General features: G+C 45.0%; 1 protein-coding gene across 3 annotated transcripts; it reads right to left on the bottom strand.

The window, feature by feature from the left end:
• Positions 1-100: 100 nt before the first annotated feature.
• frem1a (Fras1 related extracellular matrix 1a) lies at positions 101-20,456 on the bottom strand. 3 transcript variants are annotated; one of them, XM_087837881.1, is made up of 36 exons: positions 20,061-20,456; positions 17,540-17,634; positions 17,072-17,382; positions 16,461-16,657; positions 16,052-16,375; positions 15,861-15,969; positions 15,522-15,653; positions 14,366-14,710; positions 14,129-14,271; positions 13,551-13,747; positions 13,373-13,463; positions 13,122-13,289; positions 12,826-13,034; positions 12,091-12,184; positions 11,762-12,014; positions 10,071-10,274; positions 9,805-9,990; positions 9,534-9,730; positions 9,249-9,453; positions 8,700-8,844; positions 8,475-8,616; positions 7,962-8,157; positions 6,087-6,351; positions 5,174-5,591; positions 4,813-5,014; positions 4,599-4,743; positions 4,406-4,535; positions 4,102-4,174; positions 3,343-3,492; positions 3,061-3,269; positions 2,892-2,939; positions 2,658-2,819; positions 1,558-1,689; positions 1,339-1,454; positions 1,173-1,258; positions 101-692 (listed from the first exon to the last, which is right to left on the bottom strand). In XM_087837881.1, exons 1-36 carry the CDS (start codon positions 20,301-20,303, stop codon positions 490-492), a joined length of 6,525 nt encoding a protein of 2,174 aa, XP_087694007.1. In that variant the 5' UTR covers positions 20,304-20,456; the 3' UTR covers positions 101-489. The 3 variants fall into 3 exon arrangements, 2 of the variants coding, with proteins under 2 accessions (XP_087694007.1, XP_087694008.1); XM_087837882.1 differs by having other exon boundaries at positions 9,805-9,987; XR_015718525.1 differs by lacking the exons at positions 101-692; positions 1,173-1,258; positions 1,339-1,454; ... (3 more) ...; positions 3,061-3,269; positions 3,343-3,492 and having other exon boundaries at positions 4,108-4,174; positions 4,599-4,726.
• Between the last annotated feature and the right edge of the window lie 1,809 nt (positions 20,457-22,265).

Raw genomic sequence — 22,265 nt, 5'->3', positions numbered from 1 at the left:
GCTGATCACATGATGCGGATAATCACAATAACAGCAGCGCTGGCTCGGGTCCAAGCAGCAGAGATAATGTTGAAAAGAGAAAAACGACAGCAGCAGCTCGTGACAAACAAAGCCTGTTTTTATTGGTGCAATAACATTAACTCTGTTAATATGTGTTTAATAAAGTCTATAATGCAACAGCAGAGCTGCTGTCAGTTATAATTGCACACAAATACAATATCAGCACATTTACATGATTCAGTCTTTTAATGAGGAAAATAAATGAACGGATTCAGCTTCATTCACACAGTTCATCTAAACACGTTTACATATTTATGTATATCTTTTCACGTGTTAATTGTAAACAGGTTGTGAATCTTATTATAAACAACAGTTTTAGTAACTTTACTCTGATTATTGTTGATCATTTGCCATTAATTGCAGTCTAATGTCCTGATGTCCGTCACAGCTCACTGCTGTCGGACCGCGCTGGACTGGACGGTGCTGAACTCAGATTTTAACGGAGCAGACAAAGCGATGACCTCTGCTCGTCTTACACTCCCTGATTTGCCACTTTGCCCTCCTCCAAACCAGAACACACTTTCTGCTTTCTTTCTTTTTTGGCTGAAGAGGCATTTTTCTCCAGTTGGTGTAGCCGACCGGCTCGCCTCCGGCCCACTCCCAGCGTCCTCGGCCCTCCCTGTCGTTCAGACCTGGCGCAACAGAGAAAACGAGCTCGTTACATTCTGCATAAAAAATGCACAGAAACGTGGGGGCTTTGGCCCTGGACGAGACGGCAGGTGCGCCACTCCCTGCAAACACAACATACAGATGTGCAGCGTCGGGTTTAGCTCAGTGGGTGAGCAGCTGCATACGTGGACCGCTCAGCCCACTGAACTAAACCAGCACCCTGTCTCTGGACGACTATATTTTAAACACATTAGTTACACAGAATTCTTTGCACTGGATACAAAAATGTTTCTTTTAAGGTTCATTAAACTTAACGAATGTTCCAGTCACATGTTAAGTTACTTTGTGTCCAGTTCACTTTAAACTTTACACATTAAACTAAACTGAAAGTCCATTTTTACACAGTGAGGGATTTTTTATTTATAATGCATTACAAGCAAATGAGGAGCCGACACCAGCGACACGGTTACATTTACTCACACATGTAAAAACAGGACACGTACCGATCCAGAAAGGCTTCCTTCCACCAAAGTCCCACAGCCAGTCCATGTCAGCTCGAGACACAACACTGGCCAGTGTTCCTTTAAACCTGCCATTAGGAAGGAAAAGAAGCACCTCATGCTCATCGTGTTTGTAATGCATAAAGTGTTTGTGGGAACACAACTGTACCTTTCCCTGCAGGCCCTGTTTGCTTCACTCCATGTCAGCTTGGGTTCAGTACTGAGGGTGTAGCAATAACCACCATGAAAGGTGGAGCCCTGAGGACACATCTGAGCACTCACCATCTGTTTCAACAGGAAAGATGATTTTAGATCTGCAGCTTTTCAGTTTCCACGTGTTATCAGGTTAATGTGCATGGCTTGTGTTGGTGTTGTGAAGCTGTAGCACCTGATCAGTTGGTGCCCAGGCTTTCCAGGAGACACCGTTGCAGTGAAAGAGCTCGTTGGTAGCTTGGTTAAAATGAAGGAGGCCTCTAAGTCCTGGCACACAGGGTTTGTGGACGGGGTTGGCAGCTGTAGTCTGTGACCCACAAACATTCACACAGATTATAGTGCTGCTCCACAATAATATGCAACGTACTTCACAGTGTGTGGAGCAACAGAAGGTCCAGTGTGCGCACTAGCAACAGAGCTACCACCGCGTTGCTAGCACATCGTGCCACCCTAAAGGTGCACACACCTGAACGACAAGAACGTAAAGTCTACTGTAAGTCTGCGTCTGTGACCCAGCATTTTGAGTTTATTTTGGATTTTTGATTTCTTATTATTGGAATAATGTGACCTTGTTGTGTTACTTTTAGTTTGGGGTTCGTTGAGTTTAAATCTATTTAGTTTCTTCTATGTTTCCTTGTTTTCTTTTCCTGTTTGTGCTTGTGTCTCCCTCGTCTCTTCTCATGTGTCTCCCCTTGTGTGTCTCCAGTCTGTCATGTGTTTCATGTTTGTCAAGCTCGTGGTGTCGTCTCTCCAGGTTTCCTTTTTTATTTTGAAAGTCTTGTGTTTCCATGTTTCGTGTGTTTAGTTTTGCTTCCTGTGTGGCGTCAGGTTTGTGTCAGCTGTGTTTCCCCAGCGTTTCCACTTCCCTCATTACCCTCCTGTGTATTTCACGTCATCTGTCCACTTCATGTTACATCTCAGGATGTTTCAGGCTACCGCTCATGTTCATGTTCAGATTACCACACTAACGTTTTGCACGTGTTTCATGTTCTCGGTTTGCTTATGCTCTTGTTATGCATTCGTGTATTCAGCCTAATAAACGACTCGCTTTGTGTTACACTTTTGTGTGTGCTTTTAGGTCCAGCGGCCGTAACAACATGTGAGTGTGAGCAGCTGTTCTCCAGCTGAAGTGCTTGGTGGAGATCGAAGTGTGAATTTGCAGAAGCATGAGCAGATTCTTTCCTTTTCTTTTATAAAAGCAAAACAAAACGATTCAGCGTTCCTAAAAGCCGAGCTGATGGAGTTCGAGGGGGAAGAAAACCCGCTGGTACTCACATGTCCCTTCGCCACGCCAGCTTTTTGAGGTTTTAAGATGTTTCTGTGAGGGTGGGTCCGATGCTGTGGTGCCCCCCTGCTAACCACCTGGATGTTTGCCTTTCTGCCCTTCCTGGATGGTGAGGTGTCGTCTTCTACTTGCATTTGGATGATGCCATGATACTGAAATTGAAGAAGCAATGGAAGTGAAAACTTTCAGAAGTCTCATTGGTAGGAGTGGGCAGTGCTACCTACTGTGTAAACTGTGTCTGTTCCATTGTGAAAAACTGATGACGGTGCAATCTGAAAGAAAAAGACAGAGCAGCAGTTTACGGAGCATCCCTACCCACGCGCCAAAAAGATTAAACTGCAGCGATTTCATATATAATACATTCAAACAGCAGAGCTTACAGGATGTACTTACTGACTTTGCATTGCCTCTGACTCTGAGTTTCTTTTTGGGGACTCCTGCTCCTGGCCTGGAGGTGCTGTCTCCACGGGTCCAGATGATGGAGTCTGTCCCAAGAGGAAGTTTCTCGAGGTGTATGGATCCATGCTGAGGGTACGTGTTGGACTGAATCTCCTGTCCTCCAAGAACAGGAGCCTCCTGATTCTGGTCTAGCCTGCACTGCCCTGTGGTTTTAGTTCGAGGGTAAGATAAGTCTTTCTCAAATGCCGTCATTTGTGGCAAAATATTCATTTTTACCTCCTGCTGAGTCTCTGATGGTGAGCGTAGCTTTGTTGATGCTGCCAATGACGGTGCTTTCAGGAGAGACCAGCAGCACTTCAAAGGTCTCGTCAGCCTCCTCGAGGTGATCTTGGATAATCTCAGTTTGCCACCTTCGCTTTGACACTCCTACACACAGTGTTTATATCTGCATTATGCTTTAACACAATCCACAAACTGCGTCACTGTTTTCTTCCTCCAGCACATAAACTGAAATCAGCTGATTGTAGCACAAGTGGAACTAATAAGGGGAACAAACAGGCAGCCAGAGGAACATGAAACTACTGGGAACCGCTTCTCTACGAGGCTTTCGTTCCCATCTCTGAGGAGGACCCGTTAACACGTCGCACTAAACTGTTGCTGCAATAATAAGAAATTCAGTCGCAACACAATTAGAAGAACGTCATCATCAGGTTGTGTCTGATGGGGAGGTTTGTTCTTTTCTTTGGACGATTAGCGTGACGGATCTTCCACTTCTGTATTTTCAGTTTTCAGTATTTATATTTCTTGTTTTTCATGTTTGTTTAACTGGGTCTTTTCACGTGACTGGATCCAAGCTCGTCTTTAGACTGTGGGTGAAAGACGGCCTCCAGCCACTTATCATCAAACTTCCAGATCCTCACTGAACTTTAATGACTTTCTTTCATTGCCTGGACTCAAACTCTGCTCCATAAACTGGGACTTTTAGCCTGACCCTGCAGACAGACAAACCTTCTGTCTCGACTATCAAACACGTACCTGGATCAAACTGGACGAGTGCAGATGGGTTTGTGAGGAAATCCTTTCCAGCTGTTGCAGTGACCTCATTTACCTAAATAAAGACACAAGTTGCAGAACCACATGTTCATCAATCTGCATACAAGCTAAATGTCCTGTAGCTCAGTTATCACAGATCTCTTTTCACCTACATATTTATGTAGAACCAGTTCACAACAACAGTCACCTCATAGTGGAAACTATACGTATAACATATGTCTTAGTTAACCATTGTTAGAATTAGAAAAATCCTAGCTACGCGTCAGTTTCAGTAACAAATGCAAACCTTGACAGAAATATATGACGATACGGCCAAATTCCCCCGACGAACGATGTCCAGTGAGATCGTTCCCTGCTCCTCACAGGCTGACGTCTCGGTCTGCAGCAGCTCCACCCTGGACCACCTGAACTCGAGTCTGTAAAGAACGAAGTTAATACAGGACGAACTCGACACTGTTTATTTAAAGTATTGTTCTTACAGGTGACGAGGCCCTGTGTTCCCCAGCAGGTCGGACACTGTGAACTCCAGGCTGTCTGAGACAGACTCCGAGTCCAGACTGATGATGTACACAATAGATCTCTTGTTTAGCTCCATCTGCAAGAAGCGCTGTGGCACAAACCCCCCTGCACAAAGTAAGAAGGATAAGGCTACAGGTTTCTGGTTCAAAGCTAAAGTGTAAAGATCGTCCTTACCTGTGGTAATGTTTTCTAGGAAACCAAAGTGTGGTGGACGAACTATGCAGAATATGAGCTCTTCTTCTCTGCTGTTGCTGTCTCGAGCCTTCAGGTCTTGGGATGACAGGAAGATGCCGTATCGGCCATCAGCTAAAGGCTCTGCTTTCCAAAGGGGAAGCACTTTCACAACCTCAGGAGGCGACTTATCCAAAGGCCTGATCTGAAATTACACACAGCTAGAGATGGCACAGCGTTGTGTTTCGGCTGTGTGGATAAAACAGCTAACCAGTGTTTGTTTGTCTTAGTGCACATGTTTCCAACACAATCATGGCACAACCACAGCATCTCTCACAGCCAAAGCCCAGCCCTTATAACCTACCTGAAATATGAAGAAAACAGGCTCTCTGTGTAGCTGCCCGTCCAGCAGGAACCCTCGATTAGTGCTGTCTGAGCCCGTGAAGGAGAATCGGTCTATCTGTGACGGCCCCCCGTCGTGTTGATATGCCACCTCCAGCTCCTCTATGTCTCTCTGGGTGAAATTCGAGCCTGTGCTCAGTGGTTCACCAGCTAAAACTAGTCTGCCATACTGTGGAGGCTGTGAAAGGACGAATGTCAGGGTGCTGGGAGGAGTGTCGGGGTCTGACAGAGACAGGTAGTCTGGACCCAGGATAATGGACGATCCTTGGGGCACCGTGAGGACTTTGTTGGAGGACAGAGATGGTAAGATACGATCCACCGTTTCCACCCCGATCTCAAAGCTGCCATTTAGGCTAGTTTTACCATTGCTCACAATAAACCTGTCAAAAGAAATGCAAAGGATGGGTGTTAGGTGTAATGGGATCAAAGTGATTCATTCTTATTGGCTGGGAGGTTAGCTTTCATCAGACAGTTTAATTCGATTCAGCTCAAATTAATGTAAGATTATTTATATGGTGCCTAATCACAATAACAGTTCCCTCAGGGAGCTTTATATTGTAACGTCAAGACCCTACAATAATATAGTGAAAACAGTGGAAACACCAACAATCATATGACCCCCTATGAGCAAGTGCTTTGGCAACAGTGAGAAGGAAAAACTCCCTTTTAACAGGAAGAAACCTCCAACAGAACCAGGTTTAAGGGTGAGGGTGTCCCATGTGCTGTTTGATTCAACACCAGTTTGGGTTATTAGTCCAACAACCAATAACTGAGTGAATCCCACTGTCTCATTAAGAAAAGCTGCAGGTCAAAGTTAAATACGAAGCATCGTTTGAAAAAGCTTTCCTTAATCTCAGACAGCGTTTCAGACTCACTGGAAAGTTTCTTTGGGCGTGCTGGCTCTGTTATCGTGAACATAAGCCACCAGGTTGGCTGCTATGTCCATCTGGCTGAAGGTAGAAATGATGATGCCAGGATGTTTCATGTACTCTAAGTGTCCATGAGCAGGTGGGCTGGTGATGACGTACAGAAGCTCCTCTGGCTGGTCTGTGCCATCTGTGGCCAGCAGCACATGGGTGGTGAGAACGATACGATCTCCATGGCTGACGTTCACTGGTTTCACAAAGATGACGATGTTTCCTAAAAAGACAGAAGTACACGGTGTGACTTCACTGCAGACACTTTCTCTCTTCAGATTTGCATTTATTACATGAATGACTAAAATATTGTTTTGTTGGACTGAGATTAGGTGGCTGTATGCTGTGGTTGCATTAGGTATAGTTGCAGGTTTACTAGACGATATGAATGCAGCATCATGTACAATCCCTGCTGTGACCATCACTGAAACCAACCAGCTGATCTACACCAGCAGCAGAGACCACGGTGATGCTTGGCTGCAAGATGAACAGCAACAAGGAGCAGTGTCCTCCATGGAGACTACAGGCCATCAGCTAAGGTGAAGGGAGCACGGAGGGACGTTAGCCAACTACTGGCTAAAAGGTGTGATGAAGAAAGGGGTGCCTAAGAAGCACAGCAAGCTGCCGGCATCGAGACATTGAAGTCTGCCATTTGAAGAGGTATGGCAGAGAGATAGAAGGCAGGAGAATAAACCAGCTACACTCCAAGGAAACATCCATCCATGGTATAACCTCAGTGGCAGGGGAGGAAGATGAGAACACCAAGCCTGGAGACGGAGCAATACCGGAAGAGCAAACAGGAGAAGACACAACAGCAATGCTGAGTGGCTAATGGATCTAACAGCAGACCACAGCAACCTTCCTATACAGGGTCCCGTAACCATCACCGTGGCAGACATCCTATTGGCCGATAACCTGCCTCAGCACCACGTGGAAGCTCCTGTCAGGCCTCATAGCGGCTAAGATGAACAGGCACATGGGTCAAGACATGAGTACAGCACAGAAAGGGGCTGAGGAGTGAAACCCCAGCTACTGGTAGACTGAGCAGCCTGACCAGACTGACCAACCTGTGCACTGCTGATTTGACTGTAAGAAAGTCTGTGACTCACAGCTGGATCCTGGGATCCCAAAGCTCTACAAGATCAACAGGAGCCTCAGAGGCTTCCTCAGGAACTCAGTGGGAATGTGAAACCATCAAGTGTTGTTCCAGGGAGAAGCTCTGTCCCCATTATCAACACCTACACCCGTGACCACACACCCTGCTGGGATAATAAGCTGGCCAAAGGAGGAGATGCTGACATATAGACTGTCACAGGTCATTTCGACCCAGCGTTTTCAGATCTTTGTGATTTTTTGTAGTATGTCGAGTTCATTTGTGATTTCTATGGTTCTTTGGTTTGCTCCCTTGGTCCTCGTGTTTCTCTGCACCCCCTCTGCTCTGTGTTTAGTCTTCTCTGCCCGGGTGTTCCCTCTCTGTAAAGTCTGTGTTTCTCGGTCTGTGTCTCCGCATGTGAGTTTCCTGTTTTATTCTGAAGGTCTCTGTCTCATGTGAGTGTCCTCAGCCCTACGTCTGTCTCGTCAGCCCTGATTCCTCCCAGGTGTGTTTCCTCCTGTCTCCCATCCCATGATTACTCCTGTGAGTATTTAAGCCCTGTGTTCTCCCTGATTCAGTCTCTCAGATCTTTCCAGTAGTCAGTAGATTCTTTGACTCTTATATCCCACATCAGTGTTTTAAAATATTACAGTTGGTATGACTTCTGCTTACTGACGCTGAGCAGGATGAACGTTCGTCATTGATCAGGAACCTACACAAGTTAAACGAAGCTGCGATACCTTTGTCTAGGTCTTTGATGGAGATCTGGAAGTGCTGTGAGGGTGACTGATTCTCTCCATCCAGCAAATGGAAGACAAAGAAATCCTGACTTTGAGCAGCCCGACGGCCGGTGTTTACATAACGTAGAAGGTTCATGTCGACCATTTCTTGGGTGCAGTTCTTCCCAGCAGCCAGTGTGACCCAGCCCTGATTTTCCTGAGATCAGATGAGACATAGTTAGGAACACAGCAGCTCCCTCCTTGGTAAGGGAGTAATGGTCGATACCCTTAAGTCTTAAGACACAGATGTAAAGAAACAACATGGACTTAAAGGAAAAGAATAAAAGTGCAAAAACAGAGTTGGCAAAAGCAGCTGTTAAATTAAAACGTGCTGCACGTGGACGGTGCTGTACATCAGAGGCTCTCCATGTTCAAGTTGCTTCAGACTTATTATGCAAAAATGTAACATTTAATATCTTCTTCCACCAAACAAACTGATATATTGTATATATAATAAAATGATGCTGCACTAACTTTAAGCTGAAGCAGTCCTTGGGTTGGAACACTTTCAAAAATGTACATGAGCTCTGAAGGAGGGGTATCACGGTCCTGTGCGAACAGTGACGCGCTGGATATCAGTCTGCTTTCAGCTGGCTCCACGTCCAGTCCGGCGTTCCTGAAGGACACAAGCTCGGTACAACGTTCACTTTTTTCACCATCGATCTGCACCGACTTTAAACGGGGAAATGTTGGTCCTACCTGATGAGATGGGGCTTCTCGTCGTTCACCTGCAGCACTTTAACCGTCACCTGTTTCAGGACGTGGTGCCGTCCGTCAGTCAGCTGGATGGTGAAGCTATCCTCCACGCTCTCAGAGTCGTCGTGCATGTACGCCACACCCACAGCTGTTGGACAGTGACGAGCACGTTGTTTAGACTCAGTGAAAGATGTTTATTTATTTCAATTATTCATTTTTAATCAGATGTGCACAATAGTGGGTTTTGTATTCGGTAACATGAGAGTTTATTTAAATATCTTTCATGTAGTTTTAACTTTTGTTCAGATTTAAAGGTTCCAGATTTTCAAGTCTTGGATCTTTTTGTAACTTGGCCAATATTAATATTCCTATTTACCCTCCACTCATCGCTGCATCAAACTAATAAAACTATTGTTTGTCTGAATGCACAACAGAAAGACCACATGTTGATGTGCAGCTGGTTAGATATGGCTCGTTTGGATCATCTGTAGTAATTTTAAACATTTATAAACTATTTCAGTCATAATTGAAGCTTTAACATGTAAACAATACCATTTATAAGATCCTCCATAGTAAAGGCAACCACAGGAAGCTGATGCTGGGCCTCTCGTTTCTCTCGCTCTCCGCTGCTGCGGGCGATGATGCTGCCGTGTCGAGGGGGTGTGGCCACGCTAAAGAGCAACACGTTCTTGGGGATGTCCAGATCCGTCGCATGCAAGACGGACGAGTCGAGCCGCTTCATTTGTCCTTCTTGTACCTTTACATAAACGGACGTAATGAGCATGTTTAACGAACAGTCATGAGTATTATGATCAATAAGAGTTGATAAAAGCTTACCGTGATGTTGTGAGCCACCAGCTCTGGCACTTCATCATTTGTGGGGTTTATAATGATGTAGAAAGAGACGTGGGCGGAGCTGTGTTTGCCGTCTGATACACAGAGCATCAGGTGGTCGGCTGTTGGCTCCACCCCCTGATGTCTGGACTGCACATAGTTGACATGACCCTCAGTGATGTCTTTGTAGGAAAAAGAAGCTGAGAGAACGAGGTTGAAATAAACATCAAACAGTCCTCGTTGAGTCTGTGGTCACACGCAGCGAGACGCTCACCTGTGCTCACTCCTGTGTTGCTTTTCTCAAATCCAGGACTGGGGAGGACATTTTCAATGTAGCCAAACTGAGGCGGGGAGGTCAGGCTGATGACCAGCTCGTCCAGCACTGTGTCCACGTCGGAGGCTTTCAGGTGAGCCACAGTAATCGGGGCCGTCCCACCTTCATTCACTTTAAAGATGTCTGCTACAAACAAGCAAACAGGGCGTCGATATCAACACAGTACATTTTGCTTTTCCCTGAGTGACTAAAGTTGAGCTGCTCACGTGTTTCTAGCGTAGGTGGTTGGCTGTCAACAGGAAACACGGTGATGTGCAGGTCGTACACGGGTAGAGTGTGCCTCAGGTGAGCGGTGCTGCTGGTCCTGACAGGACTCCCTCCACTGCAGCATAAAGCCAGCGTCTCCGCCTCTCCGTCAGAAATGACAAAGGTGACGGTGTCATGGCGAGGGGCGAGTCCAATCTCTACTTCTAAAACCACAAATGTAATAAGAACCGTTAGAGGAGCAGCTGCGTCTCTGTCACACCTCAGTAATATTTATATCATGTGAGCTGATAATTTGACAGCTGGGTGGGAGACCACAGACGGGAATCAGTCGAGGGTGACGCAGTGTTTTCTGTTTCCACGGAGACTCTGGATTATTCTTTGTTAGTGATAGTTTCTGGTTTCCTGTTCTGTGTCCATGTCTCAGTCTGCATGCTTCCTGTTATAATAGCCCTGATGTGAGCAGACCTGGGGATGCCACCCACAGTTTTTACATTATTCATGTTGATTTTGATGTTACTGATCTTTTCTAGTCTTTTGGTTTCTTTGTTTGGTTTCTGCTTTCTGCTGTATCCCCTCGTCAAGTCTGCATCTCCGTTATGTTTCCTGTTTTACTTTCTGTGTCTCAGGTTATTGAATCAGGTTTTGCTTCCCCTGTCTCGTTAGCCCTGATTTGCTGTGTATTTAAGCCCTGTGTTATCTCTGTGTTGGGATGTCCACACTGTGTGTTCTGCCTGCTTAGTTTGTTTGTATTCTCAGTTTTGCCACTTTGAGCCGTGTCTTTCTTTGCCGTAATACTAACAATAAATCTAAGTTTACTTTCCGCCTCCCTGTCTGCACGTCGGGTCCTCCTCACCACCATCATCTACATAATATCCTTCTGAGAAAGGAAAAAGTCTCTTTCAGTTTAACTTTTTTGTGATTTCTGCCTCTTTGGAGGCCACATAAAACATCATTGTTGTAGCAGGTAGCTCACATAGGTCAAAAGACACAGACAGGGAAGATAAACTAACAGTCTGGGTCTCAGGAGGATGTCGTCAAAAGATTTTGAAAATCTGAAGAAATTTGTGATCCAAAGACGAGACCAAAATCAGCGCTAGTCAATGCTGAAACAAACATGACAAAGAAGAGCTTTGGACTGTTCAGAGTTCAGCACCGAGTCTCCAGATGTGCATCAACTGCTGCTACAAGAGAAGATTCATTTCTTTCATTGAATTAAATACATTTCTCATATTTTCAATGTGTTTAATATATTTGAAATAAATGTGTGTTTGTCTGATTTACAAATCATTGCAATATTTTACTTATGTCTTATTCAGCGTCCCGGCTTTTGTTGGGGCTTTACATCATTATGACAGTGTTTGAGAGGCAGGTGACTCGGAGGACATGGGACGACGTGCGCTCTACTGAAATTGATTTCCAGACTGTGAGTACCGATGCTGACAGGCACATCCTGAGGCTACATGTTTGTTACCCATGACTGTGGTTTCTAAAAGGAGCAGAATGAGACGAGGTCATATCAGAGAAAATGTTGATGTTACCAAGCGTTCAATGAGAGAAACTGGTCTTAAAATATGTTTCTAAGAACATCAGTCACATAAAATTCCTGATGTTACTGTTAGCATCCACCCAACAGCATCAGCCATCACACTAATGACATATAATAGGTATACGACTCTTTCTCTGTTTGCACCTGTGTGTTTATATGTGACGATCCCTGCAGCGATGTCTGCCTGGATGAAGCGGTCCACCACTGCACCTTCTCTCAGCACCACACCGTGATGCGGCTGCTGCACAATTAGGAAGGACAGGCTGCTGTTGTCGCTGTCTCTATCAGTGGCGTAGATGTACTCTGTGGTGAGGACTACTTCCTGCCCCTCTGCACAGCTGAGACCTGCTTTCAAACCTGCGCCGACTACTGGGACTTCATCATTGATGGGCTTCACCTGGGAATGGACAAAGAGGGTGAAGCAAGTGCAAATTCTCTGTTTTCTGTCGGATGTTGGGCATTTCTGTAATTACCATCACTTGCAAGACAAACATGACTGAGCTGGTCCCGTCTGTTGCAGTGAATTCAATGTTGTCCTGTGTGGTTTCTGAGCTGTCATGGCTGTACCTATGTGACAGATAAACACAGATATGACTTGGAATGTGTCATCTTAACATGGAATCAGATGTTTAAGTAATCACCTACAGAGAGACTGAAGAGGACGGTGACTGAGGAAGAACAACAGTAAAAACAGAAGCGAGCGAGAGTGAAGACAGTTTAAGATCCTAAAAATGAACTGATGAGTCAACAGCAAGTACAAATACTGCTATTATACAATTAGCCTGGTTTGGATTGATTGTGTTTGTTGAGGAAATGATGGAACATTTCATTACTCATGCAGAGTCCTGAACACCAGCACCTTAAAATGACACCTTGTGCTCACAGAGGCTCCTGTTGTCACTATCCAGCAGCAGCTACACCACGTTACTTTAGATGCTTCTATGGTAGCAAGATAAGATTGGAAACTCCAGGGATGCTGCATGGATGCTCCATTAAGACAAGCACATGACTGCATGATCCTGAGAAACGAATAAACTGTTTCTGCAAAAGCTGGCAGTGCAAATGAAAAAGGTGATCGGCTGTATAAGAAGATGTGCAAGATCCAGAACGTAGTGTAGGAAGACGTAATCATTCCTATACATGCAAGAGACATGCAAAGCATTTTAAATCGTTGGCGGCAAACAGAACTAAGATCCAGGACGTCTGACCGAACGTTGTGCCTTTGCAGATCTTGCAGAGTGAAGCTTTGTCCTGGTTTCATCAGGAGGCCACTGAGATGCAGAGCCCCATGCTGGGGTTCCCTCTGCAGCTCCACCCGCAGAGCTTCTTCTGAAGAGTCTTCATCCGACAGCAGCAAGTGTTCAGGGCCAAGCCTGCACTCCCCTCCCTCATCTACGGTCAGAGGCTTGGAAACCACCTGAAGGAGAATGTAATCACGTTTCTTTTATGCATTCACATTGCTGCATGTGATAAAAGATACGAATGTGATGAATTTCTTTTCCACCTGTGGCGGCTGGTTGTCCACCGGCTCTACAGTGATGTTAAAGCAGATCCCAGTGACTGTTTTACCTCGATGGTTGGTTACAGAGAGAACAAACTGGATTTGCTGGGGGTACGGGCCGATGTCCATGACTGGAGGCATGTAGGCTACTTTCATGAAGTTTACTGCATGCTGCAAACAGGAAGGAACCAGAGGTTTGAGCCAGACCACATATGTGCTTACAACATCTTCCTGACTAAGAAATAAAGATTTACCTGAGTGAAGACCCTCAGCATTGGCGCGTTGGCGTCTTTGGTAAATTTGGGTATGCTGTCGACCAGAAACAGCCTCCCCGCGTCTGGATTGCTGCTCAGTAAGACGACAACACAAAGACAGCAAAAATTCAGACTGAACATTTCCCCACGGCAGGTTTGTGAAGCTGAGGCGACTCACCTGTGGGGACGAGAGTAAAAAGGTGGAGTAGTCACAGTAAACGTGAGCTCTCTGTCAGCTGACTGCTGGTCTACAAAGTGGAGCTGCTGCCGTGTGATGTGGACCACGTCCGTTTCTTTGAGCGCAAGACTCCGACTGGAACCTGGAACCTCTTTAGGAGGTTTGTCGGGAACCGGCTCCACGTGCACCATCACCACCTCCAAACAAACAAGCAAATAAACAACAAAGACTCTGACGAGATACGTTATATATGCGCCCTATGTGCTGCCAGTTCAGGTTGTGTGTGGCACTCTGGGCTGTGTTCCTGGACATCATGTGAAATCAAAGACAAAGGGAAGAGTTTCAGCTTCTTTTTTCATGAACTTTACAAGGAAACAAGATTTCACTGTGTTCACCTGTTTAGCCAAGAGCCATTTAAATACGTATCCATAGATGTGAAGCTCTCTGCTGCTACATTTAGAGGTTAGCTTAAGAATGAGGCTGCTCTGAGCTGTGTCAGAGCATCCTGGTGCTTCGCTCAATAGTACATCCTCATCCAAACTAAATTACAGTATCTTTACGGTGAGACTGCTACACACCTGAGCCTCTGATAGGTTGGGTGGGTCATGGAAATCAGACAGTACCACCTCAAACCAATCATCAGACACCTCATGTCCAAGATGACGATAGTAAACCTTTGACTGAGACAGGTCCTTCTGCAAAAAGTGGCTGACAGGGTAACCTGGATTAAAACCAGTATGTATGATACGACGTGGTTAGAACACAAACAGACGCTCGGTACGATACAAGTATAAAAACATGATTAATTTTCCGACCTGTTTTCCCTGGTCCGGGAATTTTCATAACCTCTCCTGACTGAGGGGGGCGGGTAATGTTAAAGAGGATGTAGTCATCACTGGAGTCCATGTCCGAGGCCTGAAGGATGGAGCCTCGCAGCAGAGCTGTGTGGCCCTCAGGGACCTCCAGCAGCATGTTGGTGATAAGAAAAGGAGGCGTGTCATCCTTGGGGAGGATCTTGATGGGGAACTTGTGCCGGGTCTGATGAGGACCGTCAGTGATACGAAAGATTATGAAGTCTTTGGTGGAGTCGCTGTCGTCATGGTGATAGCAGACCACTCCCCCTTTTATGTCATTGACAGTAAACATGAAGCCCTTTCCACCTGGAATCATATCAAACAATTACATTCAAACAGATGTAGATACAGGCAGCATCCGAACCAAGATGCCAGCGCAAATATGACCAAATGGTGACGTGTGAGACTGTGCACAGGACCGTGGGGGTCAAAACACTGGCTGGGTGATAACACTGTTCCCACAGACAGCTCCAGACAGTCTAAGCAAGAAATGCAACAATGTTTCCATAATTTCATTTTGTTCAACAAAATGGACAAAAAGATGACATCAAACAATTTTTGAACACCAACTTTCTCCGGCTTAAGTGATGGAGCCGGAGCTCATGGGAAATGTGAACAGGTCTCTCATTTAGTTTCAGCTGAGACTACACAATGACACCATTCGTTTATTAGCACTGCAACACTTTCTGTCATGGAAATAAGTCTGCTGTTTCTGCTCATCTGCAGAGGAATGGTTTATTTGAAGAGTTTCAGTCAGGTTTCAGAGTTCATCACAGAAACAGCTTTAGTGAAAGTTACAAATGATCTGTGTCTATACAAATCTCTGTATTTAATGGTTAGTTATTATTAATCTCTGGCTCTCTTCCACAGCGTGTCTTTGTCCCGTCTTCCTCACCTCAGCCCCAACCCGTCGCAGCAGATGGCCGCGCCCCTCCCTGAGCCTGGTTCTTCCTGTTTCTCCCTCCCACTGGTACCAAAACGTTTGTTCATGGGGATCATCTGATTGAGTTTTCTCTGTTTTCTAACTATTTTTGTGGGGTCTTTATCTTACAGTGTAAAGCTCCTTGAGGTGACTGTTGCTGTGTTTTGGCGCCATATAAATAAATTGTGTTAGCACCTCTGACTGTTAGCCGTCCATGCTGCAGGCCGTCCACAGCTATGACACGAACGGCATCCAGGTTGTCGTTGTCCACAATCTGAAGCTGTTCCCACGTTATTGGACGAGACTGACCCTCCAACAGGCTGAGACCTACAAACCAAAGTGTTAATGGTTAAAATGTAACTGGTCATTCTGGAGGACACCAGCAGCACCAAAGATGGAAAGATGAAATGTTTAGGGTCAAATTGCCAGCAGGAAACTGACAAACACACACAGCTGGACACCAAAACAATCACCTGACAGTCTGTATTTTTAGTTATAACCAACCAGAATGCTCATGTGACAGCGATGACGTACCCATGTTCCAGGACACCCTGGGAGCGTTTGTATCTGCAGTCCTTACAGACATGTGGACAGTAAGTGGTGGGCTCTTCTCAAAATAAAAGTCATGAACTTCAAACTCCACCTGTAATTAAACAGAAGTTTTGCACACCAGGACACAAAGACATAATGCATGAAAGAAGAACAGCAAAGCTGGATGTGCTGACCTCGTAATTCCTGCGTTGGTTATGAGAGAAGTTAGCAGGCTGATATCCAATGAGCATGTCATTGAGGTCAAGCCACGTGAAGGAGGAGACTGGGCGAGTGTGGTCAGACAGATGCGTGAGGAAGCCGTCCTGAGGAGGTGTCGTGACGTTAAACACTAAAAGCTGTTTGGGAGTTTCTTCGTCGTCAGCATCCAGCGTAGCAGTGGAGAGCGGAGTAAGGATGAACTGGTCGACTTCCAGAACAAACGTGGACATGTAGGCAGGTGTGGGAGGCTGGTTGGGCGTTGCACCAGTGATCTGCACTGGGATCCAGGCCTGTTCAGACTTAAAACACACCAGGAGAAGAATTTTGTATCAAATGTGTAATTCATGGAAACTTAAAGTGACGCACATATAAAGTGTATATTACCTGATATATGCTGCCACTCCTGGTGTCCTTCAGATCCAGTCTGACTGCAATGTAATCCACATGTGGAGACGGAGGGTCTGTATGCTGATACCTCAGCCCCATCACCAGGAAGTCCTCACAGGAAACTTTGGTGAGCTTCACCAGCTTCAGACCCTTCAGGCAGTCTTCAGATCGACACGTTGCTCTGGCTTTGTTGTCTACATGATGACACGACACGTAACCATGACCGAACCATAACATCACCATCTGGATTTTGGTTATATTGAGTGTGACACCTCAAGTAACTGCCATGCCAAAGGTAAATATAATGAAAATATTGTTATTGCGTGATGGTGCTCCAAATTGGTATATTTAAATGACTTTGCATTTACATAATTCAGTGTGTTCGCCATTCTGTGAGCTTCAGTCACACCAACATCTGATCAGGTCATCCTGGAGTCCAGGTCAATGTTCATTTCATGTTTTAGATGTATTCACAAGAACATGAAGGCTGGGCGTCCATGAAATGCCTCGTGCACTGCTAGCTGCTCTCAGTGAAGCATAAAAATGACTTTTCCTTGTTATTTTATTTTGATTTTAGGATCTAATATTCAACCAGAGTCATGGATTACCCAGCTGCTGACGCAAATGGATGAAAGTCTCCGGCTCATCCCCTCTCCTGGTGGCTTTCTCTGGTTCCCCTGTGACCAGCTGCCCGTGGGTTGGCAGATGGGTGTCGTGACTATTCAGATGGATGCTACAATCCAAGCTTGACCTGCTTTCATAGTGGAAGGACACCACATTTCCATCCACAGCATTCGAGAGGCTGTAGAACTCGGGAACCTCCAGGGATTTTGGCCCCAACCTGATGATGGTGCACTCAGGTTCCATGATTTCTACATGGATGGCAAAGACCTCCATGTATGTCTCTGTCTCTGTGAATCTGATGTCAAAGAAAAACAGACCTTCACAGATGAATAACAAACTGTGTCCCAGTAAAGAGTCTTGTAAAAAGGAAATTATTCAAAAATGTGTTTCTTCATGTGTGAAATATACAGCCTCTTTAAAAACCTGCATGAAGGACGTAAGCAGATGTTTACCTGTACAGGCGAAGCTTGACAGTGTCTTCTGTCAACAGTGGGCAGCCGTTGTGGACGTACTTTACTTCATCAGCCAGATAATCACAATCAAACACCTGTGAGGTGAAAATCACCAAGTACAATGAGTCAAAGCCATCGTCACTGAACAAACATGTTTCATCATACAGCTCAAGTTTTTCACAGTAAGATTATTTGCAGCATTTTTGGCACCTTTCAGAAATGTTTCCTGGGTGCTGCTTTAGCTCAACTTTACACAATTCAATAAAGGCAAAAGAGTATATCTCTATGACCTATGACCTGACCTATAACTGGACATTTGCAGTGTAAGAAAACCTTTTGAAAATGGCCACACTGAGCGGTTGGAGGTGAATCTTTGTCAACAGCAGAGATCATCTGCCTCTGGTAGTCTGAACAACACCTGAATAACATCAAAACACTGTCCATTCAGTTTTTTCTGTTCTATACTTTGGCAACCAGGAAAGATTTATTTTTCAATAGGAACAATATGGCAATGCTATATTATTATTGTTAATTTATTTACTTTATTTTAAATTGTTACAAATTGGACAGAGAATCACAGAGAAAGGGAGGAAGAGAAAGAGAGGGGACAGTAAGAGAAAATCAATGGATCACCTGTTAAAAGAAGAACAAAGAAAACAAACAAGAGAACAACACAGAGATGTGAGCAACAACCTGCACAGGTGTAAGTAGGTTTATTGAGCAGCACGCAACACGGACAGTGCACGATATGCTTTAAGGCAGCAGCCAAGGAAGATAAAGTCTGTGTGTGTGAGCTTGAGTTCAAAAGGTTTCTCCATGTAACATCTGCTAGAGGGTGTGGGAAGCCGTAGCCCCGCCCCCCAGAGCATGACGCAGATATGGAGGAGACCCGGGCCCAGACATCCAAAGGCCCCCCAGAGTGTGAAAGCCCAAGGAGAACCACCGGAGAGGCTACTGCGCCACCTTCCTGGAAGGAGCTGATGTGGGGTCGCCCAGCAGCCAAGGAGGAGAAGCCACAGCGGGCAGCGGTGACGAGCCCACTGTGGCTTCTGGGGCTCTGGGGAGTCGTGCCAGAGCGGACCGAGCCCATCCATCCATTTTCTGCTGCGTATCAGGGGCCAGGCTATGGAGGAAGAAGGACGCTGAGTATTGTGATCTCCCTTACAGTTGAAGCACACTTTCACTCAGCCTTCTTAAAGATGGGAAGCACCACCCCTCACTCCTCCTTTTGACAGCTCCTTTCACCTCTGGTGTCTTCCATTAGTTCAACAGACACCAGCAGGCAGTTGCGTCACAGCGTTGTGGGGATTACGCTCCATTTGGAGTCAGCGTTCCCAGCCTCCTTTGGAATGCTGTAGCAACTCTGCCTGAGCTGGAACTTGATGCCTCTGAACAAAGACTCCCAGAGACCCTGACTGTGTTAGGGCCTGTCCCACCCCCACCACCCCACCACCAGTGATCAGTTTGATCAGCTGACAGCTCCTCCTCTGCCTCAGTTTCCAAAACATGCCAGACAAACTAGACTCTGTCCTTCAAGCTCCCACCTGGATCCAGCCTGGGGCCTAGATAACTCAATCCCAGACTGGGTAAACTGGTCCCATGGTTGTTTGTCACTGGGCTTTTATAAGACTATGTTAAATTAGTTTATAATTAATGATTAAATGATTATCAATTTATAATCATTATTATTGGCAAGGGCGTAGATTTGGCATGGATGAAAGGGATGTGTCCCCACCAATAATCAGCGATTATTGAATTGTCCCCACCAATAATTTGATCTCTTCGAGTAAAGAAAATCAAACTCGATAGAAAGAAAAAAAAAAGATCTGTCAGCGTCTCATTCACCCAGCGGTGCAGAAAGAGTTAAATTACGTTCTCTACTGGAGTCCTACGTCATGTGACAAATATGGCCAATGTGATTGGCTGTGCCTTTCAGGGAGCTCTGTTTAGTTTTATCAGCGGTGCGAGGAGGAGAGGAGGACGGCAGCAAAGAGGAAGAACCTGGATATAAGAAAGTATTTTTCAAAGAAACCTGTAAGTCACTTAAAGCCAAATTAACTCATAAAATGTGTCATAATAACGTTACAGGCTATGCTAGGCTATTCACATATAAAACTATGAATTGTAATTTTAAATGGTTTAAAAGCATGTAGAATAGCATATGTAGGCAAGTATATTTCTCCTTTTATCAAGAAGCAAAAACAAAAAGGAAAAAAAAAGAAACAGGGCAGGGTTCGGTGGTTGAATCATCCGTCCCCACCAATGCCAAAACCAAATCTACGCCCTTGATTATTGGGAATGCGAGAATAGTGAGTGAGAAGCTGATATAAACAGTTTCATTGTGATGTTTAAGTAGCTGCTCCGTCACTCATCATGTCATAATTACTTTTTTTATACAATTAAAAGAAATACTAATGGATCAAATTCACTTTTGATGTGAAATACTACAACTGGGTGTTCAGTGGTCAATAAGAAGTTTAGTGTGAAACATGGCGTCCAATAACAGCTTTGCTTTTATTACCTGAGGCACCAGTTTTCCCACTCGCTGAGTTATGGGCTCATTCACCACCACCTCCAACTTGCACGAATCCTTCTGACGGGGAATGTGGAACTGCAAGTCCTCCACATGAAGGTAGGCCGATTGGCCTCGTTTCACTTTTAACCCCTTGTTGACTTTTACAAGGGAACCATGCAATGCACAGGTTATCTCAACCAAAAGCAGAGGAAGGCACATCCAGGCCAGGAGTCGAACAGCTGAACCCATTGCTGTCAGTCACAAGCCAACGTCTCGAGGATCCTTCAGGCCTGCAGCAAACAAGAGCACGACGACCTTCAGGAAAACGCTTCAGTTCAACTCTTCAGCCAATGAAAGGATCCCTGCTAGACTTTACTCTGGCTGCACGCTGATTCAGCTTCCTGGCTTCCTGTGCCAGGTGGGAGGATGAGTCAGGAGCTGCAAAGGAAGTGAAAACATTTCAGTTCAAAGCATTTCATACATGAAGAGTGTCAGTATGACCCCTGACCTCTGTGGCACCATCAGACTGTAGGTGGGATGGTAATGGGAAATAAAGTGAACAGGATATGATGACACTCATGATGCTGTGAACATATAATGGCTAGCTAGTCAACAAAAATATTTGCAGAGTCTCCAGTGAGTTGCTTCAAGCCAGTTCGATTCCCATCAGCCACTGATGATGGAAATGTTTGCCTTTATGGCGCAGTGTGTTATCAGCAGTGTTGGTCAAGTTACTTCAAAAAAGTAATCAGTAACTAATTACTGATTACTTCCCCCAAAAAGTAATCCAGTTACTTTACTGATTACTTATTTTCAAAAGTAATTAGTTACTTAGTTACTTTTTAAAAACACGATTTACAACCTGAATAGGTGATAAAGTGATAGATCTTTCAGCCCAATTCTACTTTTTCTGCATAATCCATCATACAAAATGTAATCAAATGGAAAAGTCTCTTTTTAAACTTGTTTTATTAGTTTTAATCTTTTAACTTTATGCATCAAGCAAACATTTAATTATCTGCAACATTCTCTGACTGGAAGAAATTAGTTTAACATTTAAACCTATTTTCTGCACATTCCAGCACATAAAATAAAATATTTTGTGTGTTTACACTCAGTCTTTCAAATAGATGCAAGTAAAACACAGCAGAAAATAAATAAAGTCAAAGACTAGCGGTCCTGTTGCTCTATTTTCACCTGTAAAGCAGGAGTGGGGTAGGCGGAGGTTTACCCTGGTGCAGGTGTGCAGCGGTCAGTGGAAGAATCCGCGAGTTTCTCTGTGAGTTTCCCATTACGTCGTAGCTACTCGGTGCTTGTTTGGAAGTTTAGGGTTTTTTTCGCTGTAAAAAAGAAGTTTTCTTCCCACGCACAACGGACACTAATGTTTTTGTCACTTTTTATGGAATCAAACTCAAAGTAAGGTCAGTACTTCCACGCTTTAAACGCTGCACGCTCATACTCTCTCTGCACTCGATATATGATCCATTGTTGATCTGCACACAGCTGTTGTCATGAACGTCGCACTCGCTTACGTCACTGTCATGAGACATTCTCGCAAAAAATCACGGTTTTAGTAACGCAGTAACGCAGCGTTCCTACGGGAAAGTAACGGTAATTACCGTTTTTGCAATAGTAATCCCTTACTTTACTCGTTACTTGAAAAAAGTAATCGGATTACAGTAACGCGTTACAAGTAACTCTACAAGCTCTTTCAGTGAGGATCTTTCTGATGGTCATCCACACCCCATGAGGCCAGATGTTCCCAGGAGCTCCAGACCGAGAGTGATTAATGGTTCTTTTATAGTTCGTCTGTTTCTGAATGACTGCACCAACAGTTGTCACCTTTCCAACAAGATCTACAACCCTGACATCCTTTGACCAGTCTTTGGTCAGGTCCATGGTGGTGGAGAGGCTGGGGGGGAAAACACCATCAGGTGTGCTTTCTCCAGCTGCTGGGTGGAGATCAGGAGCATCTGTAATGGAGCCAATCACAGCCTGCAAATTATTGGAACTTTTATATGATGTGTTTGGATTTGTGGGTGATGTTCTTGCTTTCTCCATTAAGATTAAAGATGCAAATGAATGATTGATCATTTCTTTCTCATTTATAAAGGGTTCAAATAATCATTTCCCCCAAGCTGCTGGTCACATCCTAAATAATCCTGCGAGAAAGACCCCCCACCCACTGTGTTGAACTGAGTACAAATGAAA

This window comes from Neolamprologus brichardi, chromosome 3 (assembly GCF_056152115.1).
Source record: "Neolamprologus brichardi isolate AB-2024 chromosome 3, ASM5615211v1, whole genome shotgun sequence".
Classification (NCBI taxonomy): domain Eukaryota; kingdom Metazoa; phylum Chordata; class Actinopteri; order Cichliformes; family Cichlidae; genus Neolamprologus; species Neolamprologus brichardi.
Note: the sequence above shows the minus strand (reverse complement) of the source record. Positions and strands in the feature narration are given on the sequence as shown.